The sequence below is a fragment of the Ochotona curzoniae genome, unplaced genomic scaffold (assembly GCF_017591425.1).
Source record: "Ochotona curzoniae isolate NIBS_2020 unplaced genomic scaffold, NIBS_Ocur_1.0 contig_2599, whole genome shotgun sequence".
In the NCBI taxonomy this organism is placed as follows: domain Eukaryota; kingdom Metazoa; phylum Chordata; class Mammalia; order Lagomorpha; family Ochotonidae; genus Ochotona; species Ochotona curzoniae.
Window position 1 is genome coordinate 7,361,850 of NW_024465520.1, and position 20,646 is coordinate 7,382,495.

General features: G+C 49.8%; 1 protein-coding gene across 1 annotated transcript; it reads right to left on the reverse strand.

Moving 5' to 3' along the window:
* Nucleotides 1-1,081: 1,081 nt before the first annotated feature.
* SIAH2 (siah E3 ubiquitin protein ligase 2) lies at nucleotides 1,082-20,030 on the reverse strand. Its single transcript, XM_040974790.1, has 2 exons — nucleotides 19,012-20,030; nucleotides 1,082-2,618 (listed from the first exon to the last, which is right to left on the reverse strand). The coding sequence occupies exons 1-2, from the start codon at nucleotides 19,435-19,437 to the stop codon at nucleotides 2,061-2,063; spliced, it is 984 nt and encodes a 327-aa protein (XP_040830724.1). The 5' UTR covers nucleotides 19,438-20,030; the 3' UTR covers nucleotides 1,082-2,060.
* Between the last annotated feature and the right edge of the window lie 616 nt (nucleotides 20,031-20,646).

Sequence of the window (20,646 nt, forward strand, 5' to 3'; positions counted from 1 at the left end):
ACTCTGCAAAATAAAAAGACTTGGGTTGTCTGCAACTTTCATCTGAAATCTTTCTGTTTGAACAGGGAGTCAAGAGCCTTGAATTTTGGTGTCAGTGTTGCCTCCACCAACATCCTGTGTGGCTGCTGGCTCATCACTTCACTGCTTTGAGCTAAAAGTGTTAACACTGTGTTTCTACCACTTTGCTTCCTCTCTCCTCTCCGGTCCTGGTCTTGGCCCGTTGGTGCACTAGGGCCCCAGTGGTCCAGTTTTCTACCATCACGCAGGAACAGGAAGGTGGGATGAGAGCATGAGGCATCCTGACCAGGGGCCTGGCTGTGCACTCCCTGCCTGGGGGCCACCAGGATCCTGAAGGTTCTGTGGCCCAACCAGCCCCACCCCCAGGCTCCAAGTCCAGCTGCTGCTGAGTCATCTCACCTTCACATCCTTCGGCACAGCTGCTTGCAACGTGGCTCTGTGATACATGTTGTGATTTTTGTTCTTGCACCAAACGTGATGTTGAGTGTCTCCTTTTTAGTAAGCCATTTAAAACCTAGCAAACCTTTACTTACAGGAAAGCCTGGGAGAGAAGTTGTTTGAGAAATTCCTTAACTGCCAGATCTCTGTGCTCGTGTTACACAGAGCTGCGTGTTGTCTAACTTCAGAAACGAGGACTCCATAGGCGGCACTGCCACCTGGTGCTGCGCTAATGAGCCTGGTCTTGGCAGAGGGTTAAAGGGTTAAAGGTTTCTGGGCCTTGGGGCTAATTTCTGGAAGCCCTTAGAGTCTAGGGTTCAGACTGAGGGACTGGGGTCTCTTGGGTGAACCTCAGTGCTGTGGCCATCAGCACTGCCCAGCCTCTTCCTTCCGATTCGGGACTGCACCCTGCTGGCAGGGGTCCCGGTACCCTCATTCTGAAGGGCCCGCTACAATGCACGCTTCAGAGAAGTAAGTGTAGGCCCTGGTGCTGCCACCGACCTGCACCATGACCCTCAAACACAGCTGGTTACTCATTTGGCAACAGTGCTAGCTCCAATTCTGGAGGGAGTCAGGTTTCGCTTGCACGCAGGCCCTGCCCCAACTAGGACAAAGGAGGACAACATTCATTTTTGGAAAATATTTATTACAAAACTAAAGTGAATGTGAAACAAAAAGAAAGAAAGAAAAAAAAAACCCAACCCAACACAAACTTTGAAATAGCAAGCGTATGACACGTTTATAAAGCTTTTCCAACTCCCAACGATCTAACCTTTCACACCAGCTACCGTCAGAGACTTCCGGGGGCCAGGAAGCCGTGTGTAAACAGGTCATCCAAACTAGTGGTGAGCAAAAAAACGAGTCCCGTGAGAACCCTCGCTGGCCCCATGCCGTGCTTCCCCAGGCAGGCCACCCCACGCAGGAGAGGGACCATCCTAGGAGTGTGTGGGGGGTCTGCGGGTCTAGTGTTGAGGCTATGGAGGAGGCAGGAAGGCAGAAGACTAGAAAAACGAACAGAAATCAAGAGAGGGCAATCTTAAAGCACCTGTGAGAATCTGGACCCTTTCTTTCCTTTTTTTTTGTTTAAAGTTGAAGTCAGAAATCCTCAGACTTTCCTTCATGACCAGACTGTTGTAATTTATGGCCTCCCCAAATCACTACTTTTAGGATGAGGACTTTAGGTGACTTCTGTGTAGACTGGTGAGCCATCCAGTTGGAACAATTCTTGTTTAAGATACAGTCAAAGCATTCCTGGCCCCTCCCAAGAGAAGTCAAGGTTAGGAATCTGCTATTCGGTCACTGTGCTTTTATCAGCGCAGATCTGGATGGAGGGAGGCAACGGCCAGGACCCTCTGCTTTGCAACTGCCTCTTCTAAGGGGACCCTGAGCTCCCTGCCATGTGTTGTTCTGGAAGCAAACCCCAGTGAGCAGTGCAGTGATGAGCGCCGGGAGGACGGCCTCCTAACAGGTAGTAGGCCATCCCTGGGCATCCCAGTGTTGCTCCCTGGTAAAGATGTGTTGGCTCAACCTCTGCAAGAACCTTTATTAAACACAGAGCACGGTGCCCAGAGAATCTCAGGGGTTTCCAAGAGCCACCCGGTGCCTCATGGGCAACATGTAGAGATAGTTACGTTGATGCCCAGGTTCCCATTATCTGCAAAGAGATGGGCTATGGCTGTGTCAAAAACGAGGCAGTCGCTGTTCATGATGGCCGCGGACACACCATCGTGGATGGAGCGTGGCGTGGCTTCCCAGGTCAGTCTCCTCCTGTTCCCGTTCAACTCCAGTCTGTAGGCAAAGTTCTCAGCCTGCTTGCGGGTGCCGATGAGCAGAACGATGGCAAAAAACTGCTGGTGGCCTTCGTACTTCTCCTGTTTCTCCAGCACCAGCATGAAGTGATGGCCGAAACACGACTGCATCATGACCCAGTCGACAGCCCCCGGCAGGTTAATGTCTGTGGCTAGGAAAACGATGTCTTCTCCCTGCAGCGTGGTGATGCTCTTGTGGGCGTGCATGAGATGGGACATGACGGCCTCCAGCGACCCCTGCCACTTGCACGAGGCGCCGGGACAAGGGCAGGAGTAGGGACGATATTCACAAATATCTTCATGTTCTGGCTTCTCTGTATGGTGCAGAGTCAGGGAACAGCCTGTGGTGGCATACTGCGGAGACACAAAGAAATACATGAACCCCTAACTCCTGACTCCCAGGGTGGGAGCCTTGGTGAGGATCAGGCCACTCATGTTTCCTGGACTTCAACTGTATGTCATAAAGCAAATGGAAAATGAGATCCAGAGATAGGTTTATCTTGTTGCAAAACAAAACAAAAAAAACAAAAACCAACAACAACAACAAAAAAACCTGAAATCCATGCACAGCTTTTTTTAGTTTGCATTTTCCATCAACTTTTTGAAGATCCCTATTTCCAGGTTGAAGTCATGAGCCTGGACTTTGTCCACGTTTCCCACGTGGGGTGGCAGTGGTCCCACACACTGGGACCATCCTCTGCTGCCCGCCCAGATGCTCACAGGAAATGATGCAGCTGGAACTCTAACTGGCGCTCACATGCGATGCCACTATTGCAGGCAGAGGTTTAACCTTAGCAGGCCACAATGCCAGCCTGCATCCCCAGACTTTTATTTCAACTACTTTTGCTCAAGAAGAGTGAAACATTTAATTAAGACAAAAATCTAACTTCCTATTTACTGTCAATATTGGCATGCACAAAGTCAAGGACAGTTCCTGAATCAGAAATAGCCGGCCTTCCATTATCCCTATGTCAACACTGTTAAAAAGGTGACAACTAGGTCCTCTTGCTATTAAATAATCTCAAACAAAAATTTATGAGTCAACTTGACCCCTCCTATGTTTAAAAGAATGCAATTGTTTGGGGCTGGCACCATAGCCTAGCAGCTGAAGTCCTCACCTCGTACATGCTGGGATCCCATATGGGTGCCGGTTCTAATCCCGGCGACCCCACTTCCCATCCAGCTCCCTGCTTGTGGCCTGGGAAAGCAGTAGAGGACGGCCCAAAGCCTTGGGACCCTGTGCCTGAATGGGAGACCCAGAAAAGAATTGGGTTCCTGGCTTTGGACTGGCTCAGCTCCAGTCTTTGTGGCTGCTTGGGGAGTGAATCAACAGATGGAAGATCTTTCTGTCTCTCCTCCTCTCTGTATATCTGGCTATCTAATAACAATAAATCTTTTTTTAAAAAAAGAATGCAATTGTTTGACAGTGGGTCAGGCAAAGCTTATTGTATGAGAATACTTGAAGAATTCATGGAAAAATAGAAGCAAGTGTGGGGTGGGCATGTGGTATGGTAGTGAAGACACTGCTTGACACACAGGTTCAAGCCTGGGTTCTGTTTCTGAGTCCAGCAGCAGGTAATGGCCCACATGCCTGGGGTCCTGACTTTGTGCGGGGGACCTGGATGCAATTCCTTGCTCCTGCCTTGGACCTGGCTCAGCTCTGCTGTTGTGGGCATTTGGACAGTGAACCAGTAGGTGAACCTCAATCTCTCTCTCTCACCCCCTCCTTCCTTCCCCTCTCCCCTCTTCCCCCTTTCTTTTATCTCCTCCTTTCTGTGCCTTTCAAAACAAATTTAGAAAGTATTCTGGTACAAGCATGTTAACAATCTGAGCACAATTTTTCATAGTATGTGTTTCCAGGAACTTGTTGAAGACTTTTCGTAAGGTGGACTTGAACCCATCTCATATCGAAAGAAACTTATCTCAAATTCTATTTTTCACAAACTTTCTGAGGCTCCCTCTTGGTATTTGGTCTACTTTTGTTCACAGAGACCATTTTGCAGATGGTTCACTTCTTTTGTCCCCTGCCATCCTTCTGGGCTTAAGCTGGTAGCTGGCAGGCAGGCCCTGGGCCCAGCCATCCTTCGGCTCCCTGCTCTCGACAAATGGAGTGAGCAGGGTGGGAATGAGGAGGGTTGGAGACCCCTCAACACCGCTGGACACATCACCCAGCCTTCAGCTTGGGGGGCGTTGCCCATACTTTCAGGGTAGTAAGAAAAGAAACATATGCAAGAGCTTTTAGAAGCCTACCTGTCTGTCAGTTTGATAAAAATGAGTAGACTCTGTCCCTCCTCTTGGGACCACTTCCTCAAGTTCAAATGCACACGTCTTCTCGACCATGTGTTCCCACCATAGATGGGATTCCCACCATAGGTGAGGGAGAAGGGGAACTAGGTGAATTTCCTGAGAGTCAGGCTGCCCCTCTGACAGTGCCTTTCTATTTGTGCTTGGGATGCCACTCCCATGGATAAACAGCACCTGCCACAGAAGAATCCGCACTGGAGGAAACTGGAGTTCTGCTCCCAACCCTTACAAGAAAGACAATGTTGATTCCTAGACACCAGATGGGAATCAGTCCACAAGCAGACACTTGCCCAGAGAACGATGCTGCCGTCCTGGTAAAATAAAGAAACCTGAGTCACCTTTTTCAGGTTAAACCAGGTGTCAGTCTTATACCCCTGGAATGCGGATCAGCAGGCACTGTCTGGCTTAGTCCCCACTCCACTGAGACACGAAGGCACCCAGTAAGGGAAGGGTTGGTTCATTCCTCCAAGATACTGTATCCAGTTGCCAACAAACAAACCCCCCAAACTCTGGGCTTGCTTCTCCTTCCCCTGCCACCTTATGCCATAATTTCCTTAACTTTTTAAAAGTCTATTTTATTGTCATTTTATCTTAAAGGCAGAGAGATGCGGGGAGGAGAGAAAGAAGGAAAAAGGAAGGAAGGAAGGAAGTTAGCTAATAAGTTAGGCCAGGCTCAAGCCCAGAGGCTCATTCTCAAACTGGGTCTCTCATGTGAGTGACAAGGTCTCAAGTGCTTAAGCCATCAGCTGCCTCCGGGTCTGCTTTAGTAGGAACGTGGAACTGGGGGTGGAACCACAACTCAATCCCATGCACTCTGATATGGGAAGTCCCAATGATGTCTTACAAACTTTTCTTTTGATAACCAGAAACGATCTTTCTTAATGCATTATGGTAGACATTTCGATCAATATGCTCTAGAATGTTACAGTGTATAAATTATTTATACTAAAAAAAAATTCAGAATGGAAAACCTCCTAGGCAGGAGATAACAAAAATGTATTGATTTGAGTCAGGTTTTGATAGCATGTGCTACTAGATTTATAAATCCAAATGAAAATGATACGGTACTGTGTGGGTGAAGCCCATGCACTGGTCCACTACAGATGTGTCATACACATCAGTAACTGACTCATCAGTTTGGTCAATGAGATTCCACGTGTTGAGGCATGGAGTAGGGCTGATAGTTACCACCAAAGTCCATTTATTATAGCTGCAATGTAAGAGCTTCCATTTCTTCTATTTTCTTTTATAGCATGGGGCTTTTGGGAGCTCTCTCTTTTTAAAAACAAGATTTCTGAGTCTGTCCTTGAGGTGCTCAGGATGTAACAAGCCCCTCCATGGCTCACCCTGTTAATGGTAGCAATCCCCATCCCTGAACTGATGGCTAATGTTGCTGAGATGGGAGCTGTGGTCAGGATCTTTCTGTGTGGAACTCCCCTCTGCTTTATCCTGTGGCTGCTCAAGCCCCCTGCTTTCACTTCCTGGTTGGTGTGGAGTTGAGCAACTAGGCCAGGGACATTCTGATGACACAGGGCAATCACTGCCTTCCCATCTCCAAGGGAGTAATGTACCAGCCAGGCACACTTCTGCTGCTCCAGCACAAGCCACAGCCAGTTCAAGACCAGCCACTGCTGGCCCTGACACGTTAGCCACATGGCTCTGATTCTGAAGACAGAAGGACCAGCCTCGCTGGAATTCATTCTGGCTCTTCCTGGAAGGTCAGCACTGGCACAGAATATATTTGGGACTTCAATCCTATTAATTATGGCCTGTACTTCCCTATCAGATTTTAAAACATTTGCAGCATGAGGTTTCGACTGAGTGATGTCTTGTCTTCGGCTGTGTCTGGACAGAGGGTACGTGGCTATACCGGTTTCTCGTGCTGAATGGGGCCGTGTTACACAGAAGCTGCTCACAAGTCCCCCTCTTCTGCCCCCAGTAAACTTTAAGTAGGCCAAAATATAACCAATTTCAAATTATATATATGAAATGCAAAGAGAGAGATCCCATGTGCCAGCTCACTGCTTACATATCCATAACAACCAGGCTAGGCCAGGCTGGATCAAAGACGGGAGCCAGGAACTCAAGGAGACCCAAGTACTTGAGCTGTCACCTGCACCCTCTCTGGGTATGCCATGAGCAGGCAGCCAGAATCCAGAGCACAGCCAGGACTTGAACTTGGCACTCCAATGGCCATCCCAAGCATCACCTTGTCCCTCATCCAAACGCCTGTTCCTTCTCACTCCTTCTAATCTTTACAGATGAATTTATCATTAGCAACAAGTAGGCACTGAGCACCGTCTCCTTACACTCGGTCACGGTCCCCTAGCGGGCACCCTGGCTTGGGAAGGGGCAGGGCTTCAGGGGACCATGGCAGCTTAGCCTCCCCCCACACTCCCCACCCTCGAGCAGATTGCCATCTTGAACAGAAACTGGCAGAAATGTACCCTTGTTGACTTTGCTGATGAGAACTGCTTGTTTGTGTTTTTGAACCATGGGCTAATTTTGAAAGCCTGGGTGTAAAAAAATGTAATCACTGGGAGAACTAAATTTATTTACCCAGTGTCTTTACATTCTGTGTCCTAGCTTCAAAATGCCTGAAGAAACAAGCTCCTATTAACTGTGTTTTAAATCTAGCTTGTGCGTAAGGTTATAGAGACTGCTGATGGTCTGGGCATGGTGGTGGGACATTGCTCTCCAGAGCTGTCTGTCTGTCTGTCTGTCTGTCTGTCTCTCTTTCTCTCTCACACACACACATTCACACTCAATCTCTAAACATAGTGAAGAACTGGCCCAGCACCTCGCAGCTTCCCTGGCTGCCGGAAGCTCTCAGGAGCTGACCCTGAAGATGTGTCAAAAAGGGCTGCTTACCCCAGCTGCCCAGGAGCAATCCTGGGAACAAGAACTAGGGCAAAGGGCAAAACCAGAAAGTACAAACTGCACCGCTTCCCAAAGCCTTGAACCGCTCCACGGGTATCAACTGCACGGTCACAGCCAACTGTTTCTCACCTTGCAATCTGTTTAGAACCCTTACCATCCTGGAAGTGGTATTTATATTCTGAATTATTTGGTTCACCTTAGAAGCCACTCAGTCAGCCCTTCCATAAACTCAAATATAGAGAAGAGAGAACCATTCTCTCCCTCCCCCTCCTGCAGCCCTGGGTGCCATCTCATGCGTGCAGCATCTCAGTATGGTTCTGAAAGAACATTCCAGAGCACGATGAGTGTTCTGTCATGACCTTTGGGGCTGCCATTCAGGGACCAAAGAGCGAGGGCTTTATAGGGACAGCGGATTCCACAAAGACTGCAGGAAATTGTCTCCAGGCACCTGAGTGGGCAGTGCAAATCTCACTGGTCCTGGGCCTAGGCCTTGTGCCTTCCTGAAAACCTGCAAGGGGCTTGCCAGGGCTGTGCACCCCCATCTCAGCACAGAGAGGGAGATCAGCTATGACTGCTGACTTGGCAGCACCTCCAGTCAGGAAGGGCCACACGCTGCAAGAGGCAACTTGAGCTCCCTCCGTCCATTCTGTTTCTGCATTTTCAGTGATTTGTCAGCAGTGGTCCAAAAATACTTGATGGTAAGTTTCAGAAATAAACAACTCCCGAGTTGTAAAGCGTACGCCCTTCGGAGCACAGTGATGAAAGCCCTGTGTGAGCCGCGCCTTTGTGCAGGACGTCCATGCCGTATGCACTACTGGCCCTGTGTCGGCCCGGTTATGGCTCAGGAGCCCCCACAGCACAGGGCCCGTCTTCTGATGCATCGCACAAGGCCGAGAGCAGCAAATGCTGCCCAGAGCCTCAGCCTGTGGTCACCGGGTCGGCTGGATCCTCACGAGAGGGTCCAGACGAGCACCTGACAACAGCATATTCTGCGAGAAACAGATTGCATTCACATGAGCTTCTATTCCAGCACGTTGTTGCAGCTCTCTTTTATTCTTGCCAATCCTTGTGCGTAATGTAGAAAAGAAAACTTTATCACAGATAATGTAAGTACAGAAACAAACAGACCTAGGATCTGGAACCACCTGTCTTCTCCTCAGGCATCGCTGGGGACACTGGCACAGACTTCCCGCTACGTAGGGGGAACTACTACCATATGCCAGTGACACAGCTGGGTGCAGCCAGAGGGCAGGGTAAGGAGGGAGGGGTGATGGCAGGTGCAGCCGGCTAGGTTGGTTCTACTGCAGGGTGAGAGGAGGGAAAGGTGGGGATAAAACCTAAAGTAGCAGGCCAGGTGAGGCCTTGGCTGCCAGTTCTGGTTATTTCTAGGGTTTCTCCAGAGTGGCACTGCTGACCCTTCGGAGCGCAGAACGCGCTTGCTCAGCTCTGCTGTGCACTGGGGAATGTCTCACAGCAGCTGTGGACCCGCCGTGCTTTAGTCGGCAGCAGCCACTCTCGAACCTCAGCCATGACAACGAGACAAGTCTCCAGCCACCTGCAAACAAAGGACTCACAGGGCTGAGGGCAAAATCTGCCTCCACACATCCTGGCCTTCGGGTAGCCACATTCCTGGCTGCAGGAGGGGTCCAGGCCAACAGCCAGGTGCTGCTGGTCCTTGCCCAGCCCCACAGGCCTCACCAGGATCCCTGAGAAATGCCAGCCCTGCCACACACCACAACTGGATCCATTGCAAAGCAGGGAAGTAGAGCACGGAGTCACTCCCACCCATTTTTACAGCCTAACACATCACAGACGCAGCCCTGCACCCTTCAGAAAACAAACAACCCACAATTTGAGAAAAAGAAACCACAAAGATCTCCACTGGCTTTCTCCAACCCACCACTCCCACCCACCGCCCCCACTCTCCCACACCAAGCCCCCCAGCCCACAGACACCTGGCCTTTCTCCCTTGGTTTGCAAGGAGAAACCCGACCCCGGAGGCGCCATTCCTTAAGGAGTATGGCACAGCTGCACCCCGCACCTCACCCAGCAGCAGGGACTCCCCACTTGGCAGTGGCACCTGGCAAGAAGGTCCTGAGGAGGTCTCAGTTTTCATTCTCTGGCGAGGGCTCGCCCCGCCAGCTGGGAAGGCCCGTGTGTCTGTGCCAGGCCAAGGAGAGCTTTCCCAGGGATGCGGGGCTCCTCTTAGCAGTGTGCCCTGACAGCACCAGGCGTCTCCGCAATGACTGCCTGTGTGTGTTCTGAGACCTGCAAACAGCTACAAAGGAGATTGCACCCTAGGGGAACTACCTGCTCAGTGCTTTAGCTTTGTCAGTCTCTCGAAGGACACACACACACACACACACACACAAGCTCTAAACCAACAGTGGCAAGGAAGGGGAAAATGGCCCAGGGAGATGAGAACTGAGGAAATGTTGCAATCCCTTCTCCGACTTGAGACACTCTTCCCCATTGCTGAAAGTCTTGGGCAAACACGCGCCGTACAGAAAAGCGCCCTGTAACCCCCGTCTTTGGGGTCTTTGCAGAGAGCAGCAAATAGTTCCCGGTCTTTTCCTGGGTAGAGGGCTCTAAGACTGTCCATGCTGGGATTGAGGAAAAATTTTCCCTATAATGTAAAAACACATCCATGGAGCACCTGTTATTTACTTGATAAACACAGTCACATTGCATTTGCTTATAAAATGAGTATCTAAGCAAAAATGATCTTTTGCTGCTGGGGTCCAAGTGACTGGTTGAGAACAGTTCATTCAATCTATTTGGTACAGCTCTCTTCAATGCAACTCAATAATTTCCTGAACCCACAGCAGCCAACACTGTCTTCCGACAGAGGCACCAGATGCAAGTCCCTCTCTGGGGACCACCCTGCCCCACCCGCTTTACCTCCTAGGAGATGAGCAACGTAACTTAACAACGCAAGAAAAACAAAACACAGCTCGTATTTTGCAGTTGATGCTCATGAACTTTTGGGCTAAATCCAAGAAATGACCTTGTCTTTAACAGAGAAGCTATAATGGCTACAAAATGCAGGCTGATGGCAAAATGAGACACGTGACCCTGGCCTGGGAAGCTGCACGGGCTACAAAGGACGTTGCTGGGGCAACCCCTGAAACTGGAGCCTGGATCATGAGTTAGATAATAGTATCTTGTACATGTTAAGTTTCCTGATTTTGTTCTTAGGAAAAACCTTGTGAGGTACTTAAAAGAGGCAAGACATTTGTAATTTACATTCAGATGGTTTTAAAACATACATCTGAATGGAACCAATACAATTGGTAGAGGGAGAAAAAAAGGCTATTTGGAATTTTAAAACTAGTCTTACTGTAACTCATGTGTAACACTGAAGGCCCAACAAAACAAAAATGTATTAAAGAATCATTTAAAAAAAAAAACCCAGGACTGAATTGGTCTATCCATCCTTCATAGGATAGATTTCCTAGGCAGAGGTGGTTGAAGAAATGAAATTTTATCAAGCTTTTTTAAAAAGAAAAATAACAGCAATAGCAACTAAAGAGAATTGTTTTCCTTTATTGAGAGGCCCTTTTTGAAACTTTCAGTGACTCAGTAAAACTTGCAATGAAGACGTCAATTGTTTTAATAACCAACATTTCCTTGGCTGTTGCAGAAAACAGCATTCTCCAACTGTCCTGTGATCCTTCTACTAGGAATTTGTAGGCGGTGGACAAGTGTGTGGCCCGTGAAACTCAAGTTTCTGGCCGTGGTAAGGTCATTATCCACCACCCAGGGGTCCGGCTCATCCTACAGACCAGCTCTAGAAGTGAAAGTTACCGAAGCCCTCTTCCAGTGCAAGGGAGAAGCCAGAGATGAAAGCAGAGTTCTAGGAGGAGTTCAAAATGCAAGGTAGAGGACCTCACAGTTTATGCTGGGCGACCGGCGCGCAATTAGGGGATTATGGGTTGAAGGTCCCGTCTTCTCAATATTTTCTTGATACTTTTTCAGATAGAAGTTGCAGCCAAACCTGGTATAGAGCCAAAGCACAGTAAACTTCCATTTCAAGAAGCAGTTACATCAGGCCTTCTCTCTCTTTCAAAGGACTTTAGCACTTTAAAAATCTTAAGCCCAAAACTCCAGTGAACAATCTCAGGTTGTTTCCCAGTTTCTTTCTGGGTCTGCTCATTCTGTTTACTGACTTACTGCTTTCTTCTCTAGTTCTTGCCCTCACATGTTTGTTGATCAATGAATCCTCCACCTTGCTAAGGTAATTTTACATTAATGAGAAGTCTTACTATGGACCTTAGGACTTAAAAAAAAATGTTCAGTTGCGTCTTGGACTTTTGGTTAACATCAAGTGCTAAACAAAATTACACAGGCTTTGAGATCATGGAAGAAAAGTGTCTCTTCAGGCACTATGGATTTGGGCTGTTCCGTTCCTCTCGCTTGAAATGTGCTTATAATCTCCTATGTGATCTTGAATCTACCACTCATCTCTTGACTACACTGAACAGGGCAGCAGACAGAGTCAGGCATGTCCAGGTCCAGGCAACAAGACAGAGCGGTCATTGCAACTCTGACCCAACTCCACCGATAGCTGCCTAGCACCTTTCAGCAGGAAGGTTAGTAGATTTTCACTTAAATGGCAAATTCCTCACCTCCCTCACAAGGCAGTATCCTGAGGGCATCCATCCTGCAGAGAGGGCTTTCAAAGACACCCACAGGCAAAGACAGTGGCAACATTGTTACCAAACTGTGGTCAGACCGGAAAAATAACATCTCATTTCACTTTTCCACCCTTCACCTGGGAAAGGTAATTCCAACAAAAATCTTGGGTTTTTGACCACGTCATGTCATGTATTTTGTCTGCCCAAGGCCAGTGAGCAGGCAAAAGCCTGTGGTGCGAGATGCCCAGTTCTGCAAGGTCCCTCCCGGAGGGGTAGCTTCAAGGAAATCCAAACATCCCGTGGAGAGTGGGTGGAGCCGCTGTAGCTCTCAGCCTCCCAATGCACTGCCCAGCCTCTGCTAGCAGACTGCCCAGGTATACTCTGCCCCTCAGCAAGCTTTTTCTCCCCCACAATGTATCAACCTTGGAACCTGGCAGATCAGCACACTGGATACCCATTGTCTTACTTAGACAATGACTCCTCTAAAAATTGTCATCGATGGGAAGGTCAAATATAACTTTGTTTCTGTATTTCACCAGGCCACCCCAGGAAGAGGGCCGCTCTGTTAGCCAACTCCGGGCTGAGGTTACAACAGAAACAAACATTAAGAAAATCAGAAGGATAATTAGCACTCAGTATTGGAGATCCTGTGAAGAAATGGGCACTCTAATGAAAACGATTCCAAGCCAGACAGCAATCCAACTCTGGTAGCTGGAATTTAGATTTCTGTTTTGGTTAATTTGGAGGTTAATCTGCATGTGTGCGCGCACACACACACACGTTGGCTCCAACAGCTGATGTCTAGAAACTGACTCTTAGGAAGTAATTATTTTCTTTTGCATTGAGAGTCAATGATAGCAGATTTTTAGCCACAGTAAGGGAATACAACAACTGGGGGCAGGTGTTCAGTGGGGGCTGCTTGGAATGCCTGTGGCTTACGTCATGAGTGCCTGGTTTGCATCCTGGCTCCCCTACTCCTGGTGTGCACCTGCGAGGGCCACAGGGGAGGGCTTAGGTGTTGGGGTCCCTGTCACTAACATGGGAGACCTGGATTGAGTTCAGCTCCTGCTGACTTCAGCTAAGCCCAGCGCTTCTTGTGGGAATTTAGGGAGTGAACCAGTGAATGAAAAAAATCTCTCTTTGCCTTTCAAGTAAAAACACTGACATTTACAGAAAAAAAAAAAAGCAACTTCAAAATGGACATGAGCTAAAGCTTGATTAAATAAGTACAGTACTTCTAGGGAATTGCAATATTATGTACTCATTAAACATGACTTTAAGGAACATACATCAATGTAAAAAGTAGACACAATGTGTTAAGTGGAAAGGAAAAAACCTACTGTTTTTTAATTTTGAATGAAAAACTCCATTGATTTGGAGGTTAATTTGCAAGCATATATGTGAAATGCTATAGCTGTTTTTTTCTAGAGACTTCTAACTTTTTTTTTACTACCTTCTATATGTTCTATCTTTTAAAATGGTAAATTTAAATTGTGTCAAAAAATACAAAATATAATGCATTTTAAAATGGGGCCTAATCTAACCAGGCTTTCTCATTTTAAAAGCAGTCAAGCAATGGGACGGGACAAAGTCCCATTACTGAAAAGCCAAAGTCAGGGCCAACTTCCACAGCTATGTGAAATTCTGTGTGAAAATCAGGAAGATTCCTTTTATTGTTTCTCAAGTTTATGCCTGGGCCTTGGCTGTTTTCGGCCAGTTTCTAACTGTGTACACAGATTTAGTGCCTCCATCCTTACAACCAACTTTCCATCAGCCCTTCGGACAATGAGCCATGGTGACTTCGGTGGGCTTGGAGGGGTCAGCAGCTGGCCTAGTGGGGCTCTACTTTTATCAGTGCAGAGGGTTAAAATAGCACGCAGGCCCACTCATTTGACAGAGAAAGATTCTTGATTAATCTCTACAATGTCTATGCCCTCAACCTGGGACGATGGGTAACCTTTTGTCCCACAGACTCTGTGGTCTAAAGGTCATAACATAGTATTTTTACTGAACTGAAATGAAGAAAACAAGAGTTTCCTAAGTTTTAAGAAGCCAGTGATGAAAGATGGGCATTTGGGGCAAAGGGGATGGAATTTCTGCTAGAAACTTTTTGGATCTTTCAGAAGCTTTACAAAGAAACTTAAAGACACAATTAGTTTAGAATTTTTTTTTCCCTTTAGAACATGTCCAGAGCAGAGTCCCATGCTAATATTCCAGGTGGGATTATGCTCTGGAAAACCCACCCTCAATCCACGGCAGGCCCTGGATGTTGGCTCCAGCTAATGTGCGGCAACTATGAGCTCTTGAATACATCAGATCAAGAAATGACATTTCTATTTATTAAGATTTATTCATTTCTATCAGAAAGATTTACAGACAGAAGGAGAGAGAGAGAGAAAGAAAAATCCTCATTCTGTTGGTTCATTCCCCAACTGGCTGCAAAGGCCAGAGCTGATCCAAAGCCAGGAGCCAGGAAATTCCTCCAGGTCTTCCCCAGGGGTGCAGGATCCCAAAGCCTTGGGTCATCCTCCACTGCTTTCCCAGGCCACAGGCAGGGAGCCGGAAGGAAAGTGCAACAGCTGGGTGATGAGCAGGTGTGCATATGGGATCCCAGCACGTGCAATGTGAAGACTCCAGCCATCAGGCCACCATGCAGGGCCCAGGAAATGCCATTTCTTACAAAATTTGATGTTATACATAAACCACCCCAGCCAAATTAACCTGATATTTAATGGTGAGAATTCAATGGGCACTTTCAAGCTCAGTGAACCAGATCAGAGGCTCCACAGGTTTGGCAGCCACAGTTTGGCCCATGCTCAGGGTTGGCCTGCAAGTGCTGGCTGTCAACTTGAATCAGACCAGTGTTGGGGGGATGGCAGGAGGAAGCTGAGATAGCCAATACAAAAAGACCCATATTTTGGGCTTTTCTTGACAAATTCTGAAGATCTGGCATGACTGCATTCACATCTCTACCACTGCCAATCTGCTGCAGCTGGGTAAGGGATGCCCTCTTCGGAGGTGGCATCTGATCGCATCCAGCACCTCGTTGCTCCTTGAGGTCTCCTGGACCCAAAAAGCATGTGTCAGGGGCCTCTCGCCCTCACTGTCCCTGGTCCCTGCTGGTATTCTTGCAGTTTGTCCACTGGACTAGTAGCAGCCACCTAGAGGGCTTTTTGAACCTTTCTACTGTCTGACTGACTTGGTTTTTGGGAAATAAAACCATATGATCACAGTGTGCTCATGGAGAGACTTCCCTCCCAACAGAATCATTATTTGGAGGTCTGGTAGATTTACTAGAAAATTTCAGAAAGGACAAAGAAAGCAGAAAAGAAAAATGTATTGGGATAAGTAGGCTGGGGTGGTTTAGCACTTCCTACAGTTATGGAAAGAAACACTTGGCTAGCACCAAAATGTTCTGTTGTGTGGTAAAACACTGGGTTGAATCAAGCTTCACTTTTCCCTTATACCCACACTCCACCAAAGAGAGGTGTTGAAGACGCAGGGACAGGATGTCAAAAGTTCTCAGGTGTGAAAAAGTCATAGGTCACAAAATGGACTCAAACTATCCCAGGTGGGAGACAGACGCGAGCTTCTGATGCATCACAAGTGCTGGCCACACGCTGGCCTGTACATCACGGCCCCACACCTGTGTAAATAAGACTTGACCAACTGTCCAACCGCTGGGTGGGCCAACTGAAGCATCAACAGTTCAGAAGTGGGATGAAAATCAGGTTTCAACCCCATCCACCAATCCCTACCTTCCCATTCTACATGCCCTATAAAATTCTTATCGGTGGTGACCCTACACGTTATGCTGTTGGGATGTTCCCACCAGAGTCCCATCTGGTGAACGTATCCAACTACTAGTATTCCTGCTGTCAACCCTGAGTTAGGACTTTTTGCATAAACTTAGATCCAAAGTCCGTATGTAGTAAAGAACAATACCAAGGAGACATTCATTTGGGGTTCATGGGTTAGCATGCTTCTTGGCTGTGTGATACACAAGTCAACTGACCACTATTCTACCAGCATGGACTTTTTTCGAGTGACCAAAGCGCAGACCAACAAAAGCTAGTCATGGTGCCACAAGTAGTGGCACAGGATACCCAAGAACATCCCACATAGCCTCTCTCCATAGAAGTCAACAAGTGTGAGCCTTCATCTGTGGATAGCAACACCAAGATGCCCAGAGGACTCTTCAGGGAACAGGATCTGTGCTTGTGGGCCCTGGGGAGCTAGGCTAGGCACTTTAAATAACAGTGTTCTGCTCACAGGAGCCAGCCCAGAAGACACATTCTGAGAACTCATGGGGACAGGGGACATGACACTTTCTCTCATTCCCAGGAACCTCAAGCTGCAGACCAAAGGGCTAGGCACACACTGAGCTGGCCTGGACACTGAAGGGCAGGCACTTGGCAACATGGTGAAGATGTTGCCTGGGATACCCCCAACCCCTCGCTGAGCATCTGTGGTTTGAATCCTGCCTCTGCTTTCAATTTCAGCTTCCTGCCTTGTAAGGCAGCAGTGATGGTGCAAGTACCTAAGTGGCTTGCCACATTCCTATGAAAAATCTATATTCATTTCCTGACTCACGCCCTGGTTACTGTGGGCAGCTGGGAGTTGGAAGAGATGGATGGGAGACTTCTCTGTCTCTACCAATCCCTGCCTTTCAAATAAGCAGCAACTAAATAAAATTAAAATACATACGTTTGACACAGGCCTTACCATTCCCTGTCGCTTGTCCTGTTCCGTGCTAATTTGTCTTTGTTGCCTTCCAGGCCTCTTTAAATATATCCAAGTTTAATCTATCCATCTTAATAAGGTGGGTTGCCCTGTCAATAGTTAGGATTACTTAATGAGGCATGCACACTCCAACTTTCTCTCTCTCTCTTTCTCTCTCTCTCTCTTTCTCTCACACACACACACGACCCCATGCTAACATCAGAAGCCTGATTCCTCGTCCACAGGAGAAAGGCTGACCCTTTTAAATTCCAGCTTGCCAAGTGATGGCTTTGTCAGATTGCATTCTTACAGAAGACAGACTTGGAAAGATCGATGACATACATAAAAAGGCTTGCTATTCCTGATTCCCAAGAGATGCACTATACACTCTGGAAGAATGACTTCACTAGCCGGCTACACATTAAGAAAGAACCTGTGCTTCCACAGGAGCCAGGGTTCTAGACTCGGAAACTGCAACTCCACACACCACACAGCCTGTTGTGACCGTGGCCTGCCTTTTCTCTCAGGACCAACTTAATTCTCTTGGGAGTGCCATTTAAAATAGGACTTGGGAAACTGACATAGCAAATGCTCATGTGTGAACTAAAATCCACTCGAAGCCACTTCTTCAGTTAGCCAGGGAAGGCTCAGATTTGGAGTAGCAGGACCATGTGACCTGCAAGGTGCAGAAGGCCCTTGAAACAGCTGTCAAGGCAGCTACAGCTGGGACTGAAATTACCAAAATGACAGCAGCATAATTTGTAAGCAGCTAATCTGTGTGGCCCTGAATGATGTTACAAACACCCTTGGCAGGAGAAAAGATTTACCAACCTCCCCTGCTTTACAGAAAAGTGAGGGCTTGAAACAGGAGCTCCCCCGAAATCCCTTGGGGGCATCCTCTTACTCCCCATCACACACACATCACAAAGTATCCACGACAAGGACCATTCAATCTTCTTTAATCACCAGGCTGTCACATTCTTCATGACCTTGAGTATGAAAATCCTTCATTTAAATTTTATGAGAAATGAAAGGCTGAGTGAGTTAATGTGCATTATACGAGGAGGGGCTCAAAGCAGTCATTTATTAAGGCCTAAGAAACAACCATAGTCCAAACCCTTATTTGAATATGCTATTTCAATCCCCACTTGTGGCAGAGCAGGAGACCAAATTAGATCACTAATTTTACTGATGTAAGTTCCAAGTCTGAGCCCTTGGGTGGATTATTTTTAATTTAAAAATGAGCCCTTGCCCTTATGTATATGAAAAAAGGAGATACGCAAGACAGCTGGAGTGGCCAAAGAGGCAAAACAGTTACTTTTTAACGACATTATTTCCACTGCTAAGTAGAAGACTAACTTGATGGAACAGCTCTAGGTTAAAGGAACATGGACAGGCAAGGGTGTGTAACAGGAGGCATACACACATGTCAGAGAATGACCACACCGCACAGAACTCCATTTCAAATGCATTAAGGTCATGCCAGTTAGCAGACATTACACAGTATGAAATAACACCCATGAGGAACACCAGGTTGTAGGAGTTATTTCTGGAGAAAAACATGGGGTGAGTACCACAAAGTCCTCTGGCCACACAACCAAGTATGGCTGCAGCTGCGAGGATGCAAAGGAGTGTGGTTTACAACGTCTACACTGCCTCACCCCAAGGCTGGACTTGCTTTTCTTTTCCTACTCTTGTTTTCATCCTGTTTCGTACAAAAATGCAGTCACAACTCCCCAGTCCGGAAGGCTGGGCGCGGGGAAGGCGTGGCTTGCTGGGTTTTCTGGTTGCTGGAGGCAACCAGGCTCAGGGATCCCCCACTTTTCCCCCCAGCTACACTCCTGAGAGCGCCCACGTGTCGGGTGTGTGCAGATGGTGGGCGTGGGGCGCATGAGGAAGCCAGTGCCAGGGCTGCCAAGCTCCTATGCTTCCTCCCTCTTCAGACCCCACGGGGGCCGACTAGTGCGAGTTTTACTACCACCGCCGACACAGGCTGTGTTGGGTTCCTACCGCCTGCCAGGCCGAAATTCGGATTCGGTGCTCCTCGCAAAGTTGACAGATGGGCTTGAGGGAAGAGGGGAGTGGACACAGTGTAAACACTGTCCCCCCACTACAAGCCCACATTTACACAAGAAAGATGTCCCCTCCTTTCAGCCCCTGCGAAGGACTGGAGGACACCCATGTTTGGCAGGTGCCAGGCTTACCTTGCAAGGAAACAGGACTGCTGAAGCCACCTTCTCCATAGCCAGGTTCCTGATGCTGGGTGTCAGGGCACCCCTGCACGTCGGGCAGCAACTCAACTTCTGGCGGCATTGGTTACACACCAGGTGCCCGGCCTGGCACTGCAGGATGGGAGGCAGGACATAGTCGAAGCAGACCGGGCACTCGAAGAGCGAGGTCAGCTCGTGGTGCTGCGGGGACACTGCGCCAGCCCCGCCACCACCTCCACCGCCGCCGGGGCCCGAGATCACCGCCGCCGCGGCGGGCACCGCGGACGAGCCGGGGCCCGCAGCCGAGATGGTGGCGGCGGCCGGGGGCGCAGCCGGAGACGAAGTGTGCTGGGGCTGCGGCGGCGGCTGTTTGCTGCAGGGTTTGTTAGCGCTGGGGCCGGTGGAGGACGGGCGGCTCATCGCGCTCCGAGCCCACCATGGAACTGCGGGCGCCTGCCTGCCGCGGGGCCGCCCGGGTCAAGGCGGTGCGCGCCCCGCGGGCGGCAGGCTCCGGGACAACGCCACGGCGCCCAGCCCGGGACGGCGGGCCACGGGAGGCGGGGTGCTGAGCTCCCCGGCCAGGAGGTGAGTCGGGCCGGGGGGGATCCGGGCTGCGCAGACGCCCTCCGCGGTGCCCCCGGGACGTTCCGAGGAGCCCTGGCGCGTCCTCCGCGGCGCGGTGCCTTCCTCCCGCAGGCGTACGGGGCCCGAGCCCGGAGCGGCGCGCAGATCCCGGCCCAGCAGCTCCAGGAGCGGCCGCTGACGCAAGCCCCGGGGGCGCGCGCGGACGTGACGCCTGGACACGTGTGCGGCCGCCCAGGCGCGCGGGGACTGGCAGAGCCACCCTGCGCCCCGGCGCGTGGCTCCGCCCGGCTCCAGCTGCCGGCGCCGGGGGCGGCCCAGCGCGGGCGCTTCCTGCTGGGGCTGCGGCGAGCCCGATCCGCTCGCCACCGTCCCCGAGGCCGCCGCCGCGCGGGGGTCGGCCTTTGCAGGTCCGGGCTCGGGGAGGGCCGTCCTCCCCCTGTCCCCCTGGCCACACCCTGGGTAGCCCTGGTGACCCGGTTGGAACCAGAAGGGCTACTTGATGCGCGCGGGGGCGTGGTCGGGGGCGGGACGGCACGCGAGCTGGCAGGAGGCGGACGCGGGCGTCCCGGACGGGGCGGAAAAACCCGGAGGTTTCTCTCCGCTGCGATGGATGAGTCACCGGCACGCGCGGGGTTGGGGGAGGAGGCTGGCTGTACGACGCGGGGTCAGGATCAGGGCCTCGGGCTGGGCAGGCAGTCGCCGGATTGGGCTTCTCCGTGGACCTGCCTCCCCGGAGGCTGCCTGCCTGGTGGAGTTTGCAGAGCAGGTCGGGGTGGGATGGCGGTGACCAAAGGCGAGTTTTGAGATTGTTTGGGCTCGCGCCGGAAACGCGTGAGGCCGGGGAAGACAGCTGGTTAAGTAGTGTGCGGGGGCGCGTGAGGACCCGCGCGAAGGACTCCGGAGCCTGGCGTGAGCCACACGCTCGCGTTTTTAACACCGAACTCTTGGGGTGGTTACTCTGTGCTTGCTTGAGTATGGACGCGGGAGTTGGGGCAACCGGCTACTTAGGAATCGGCTGATCTTTGTAGGACAGGAGTTTGGTAA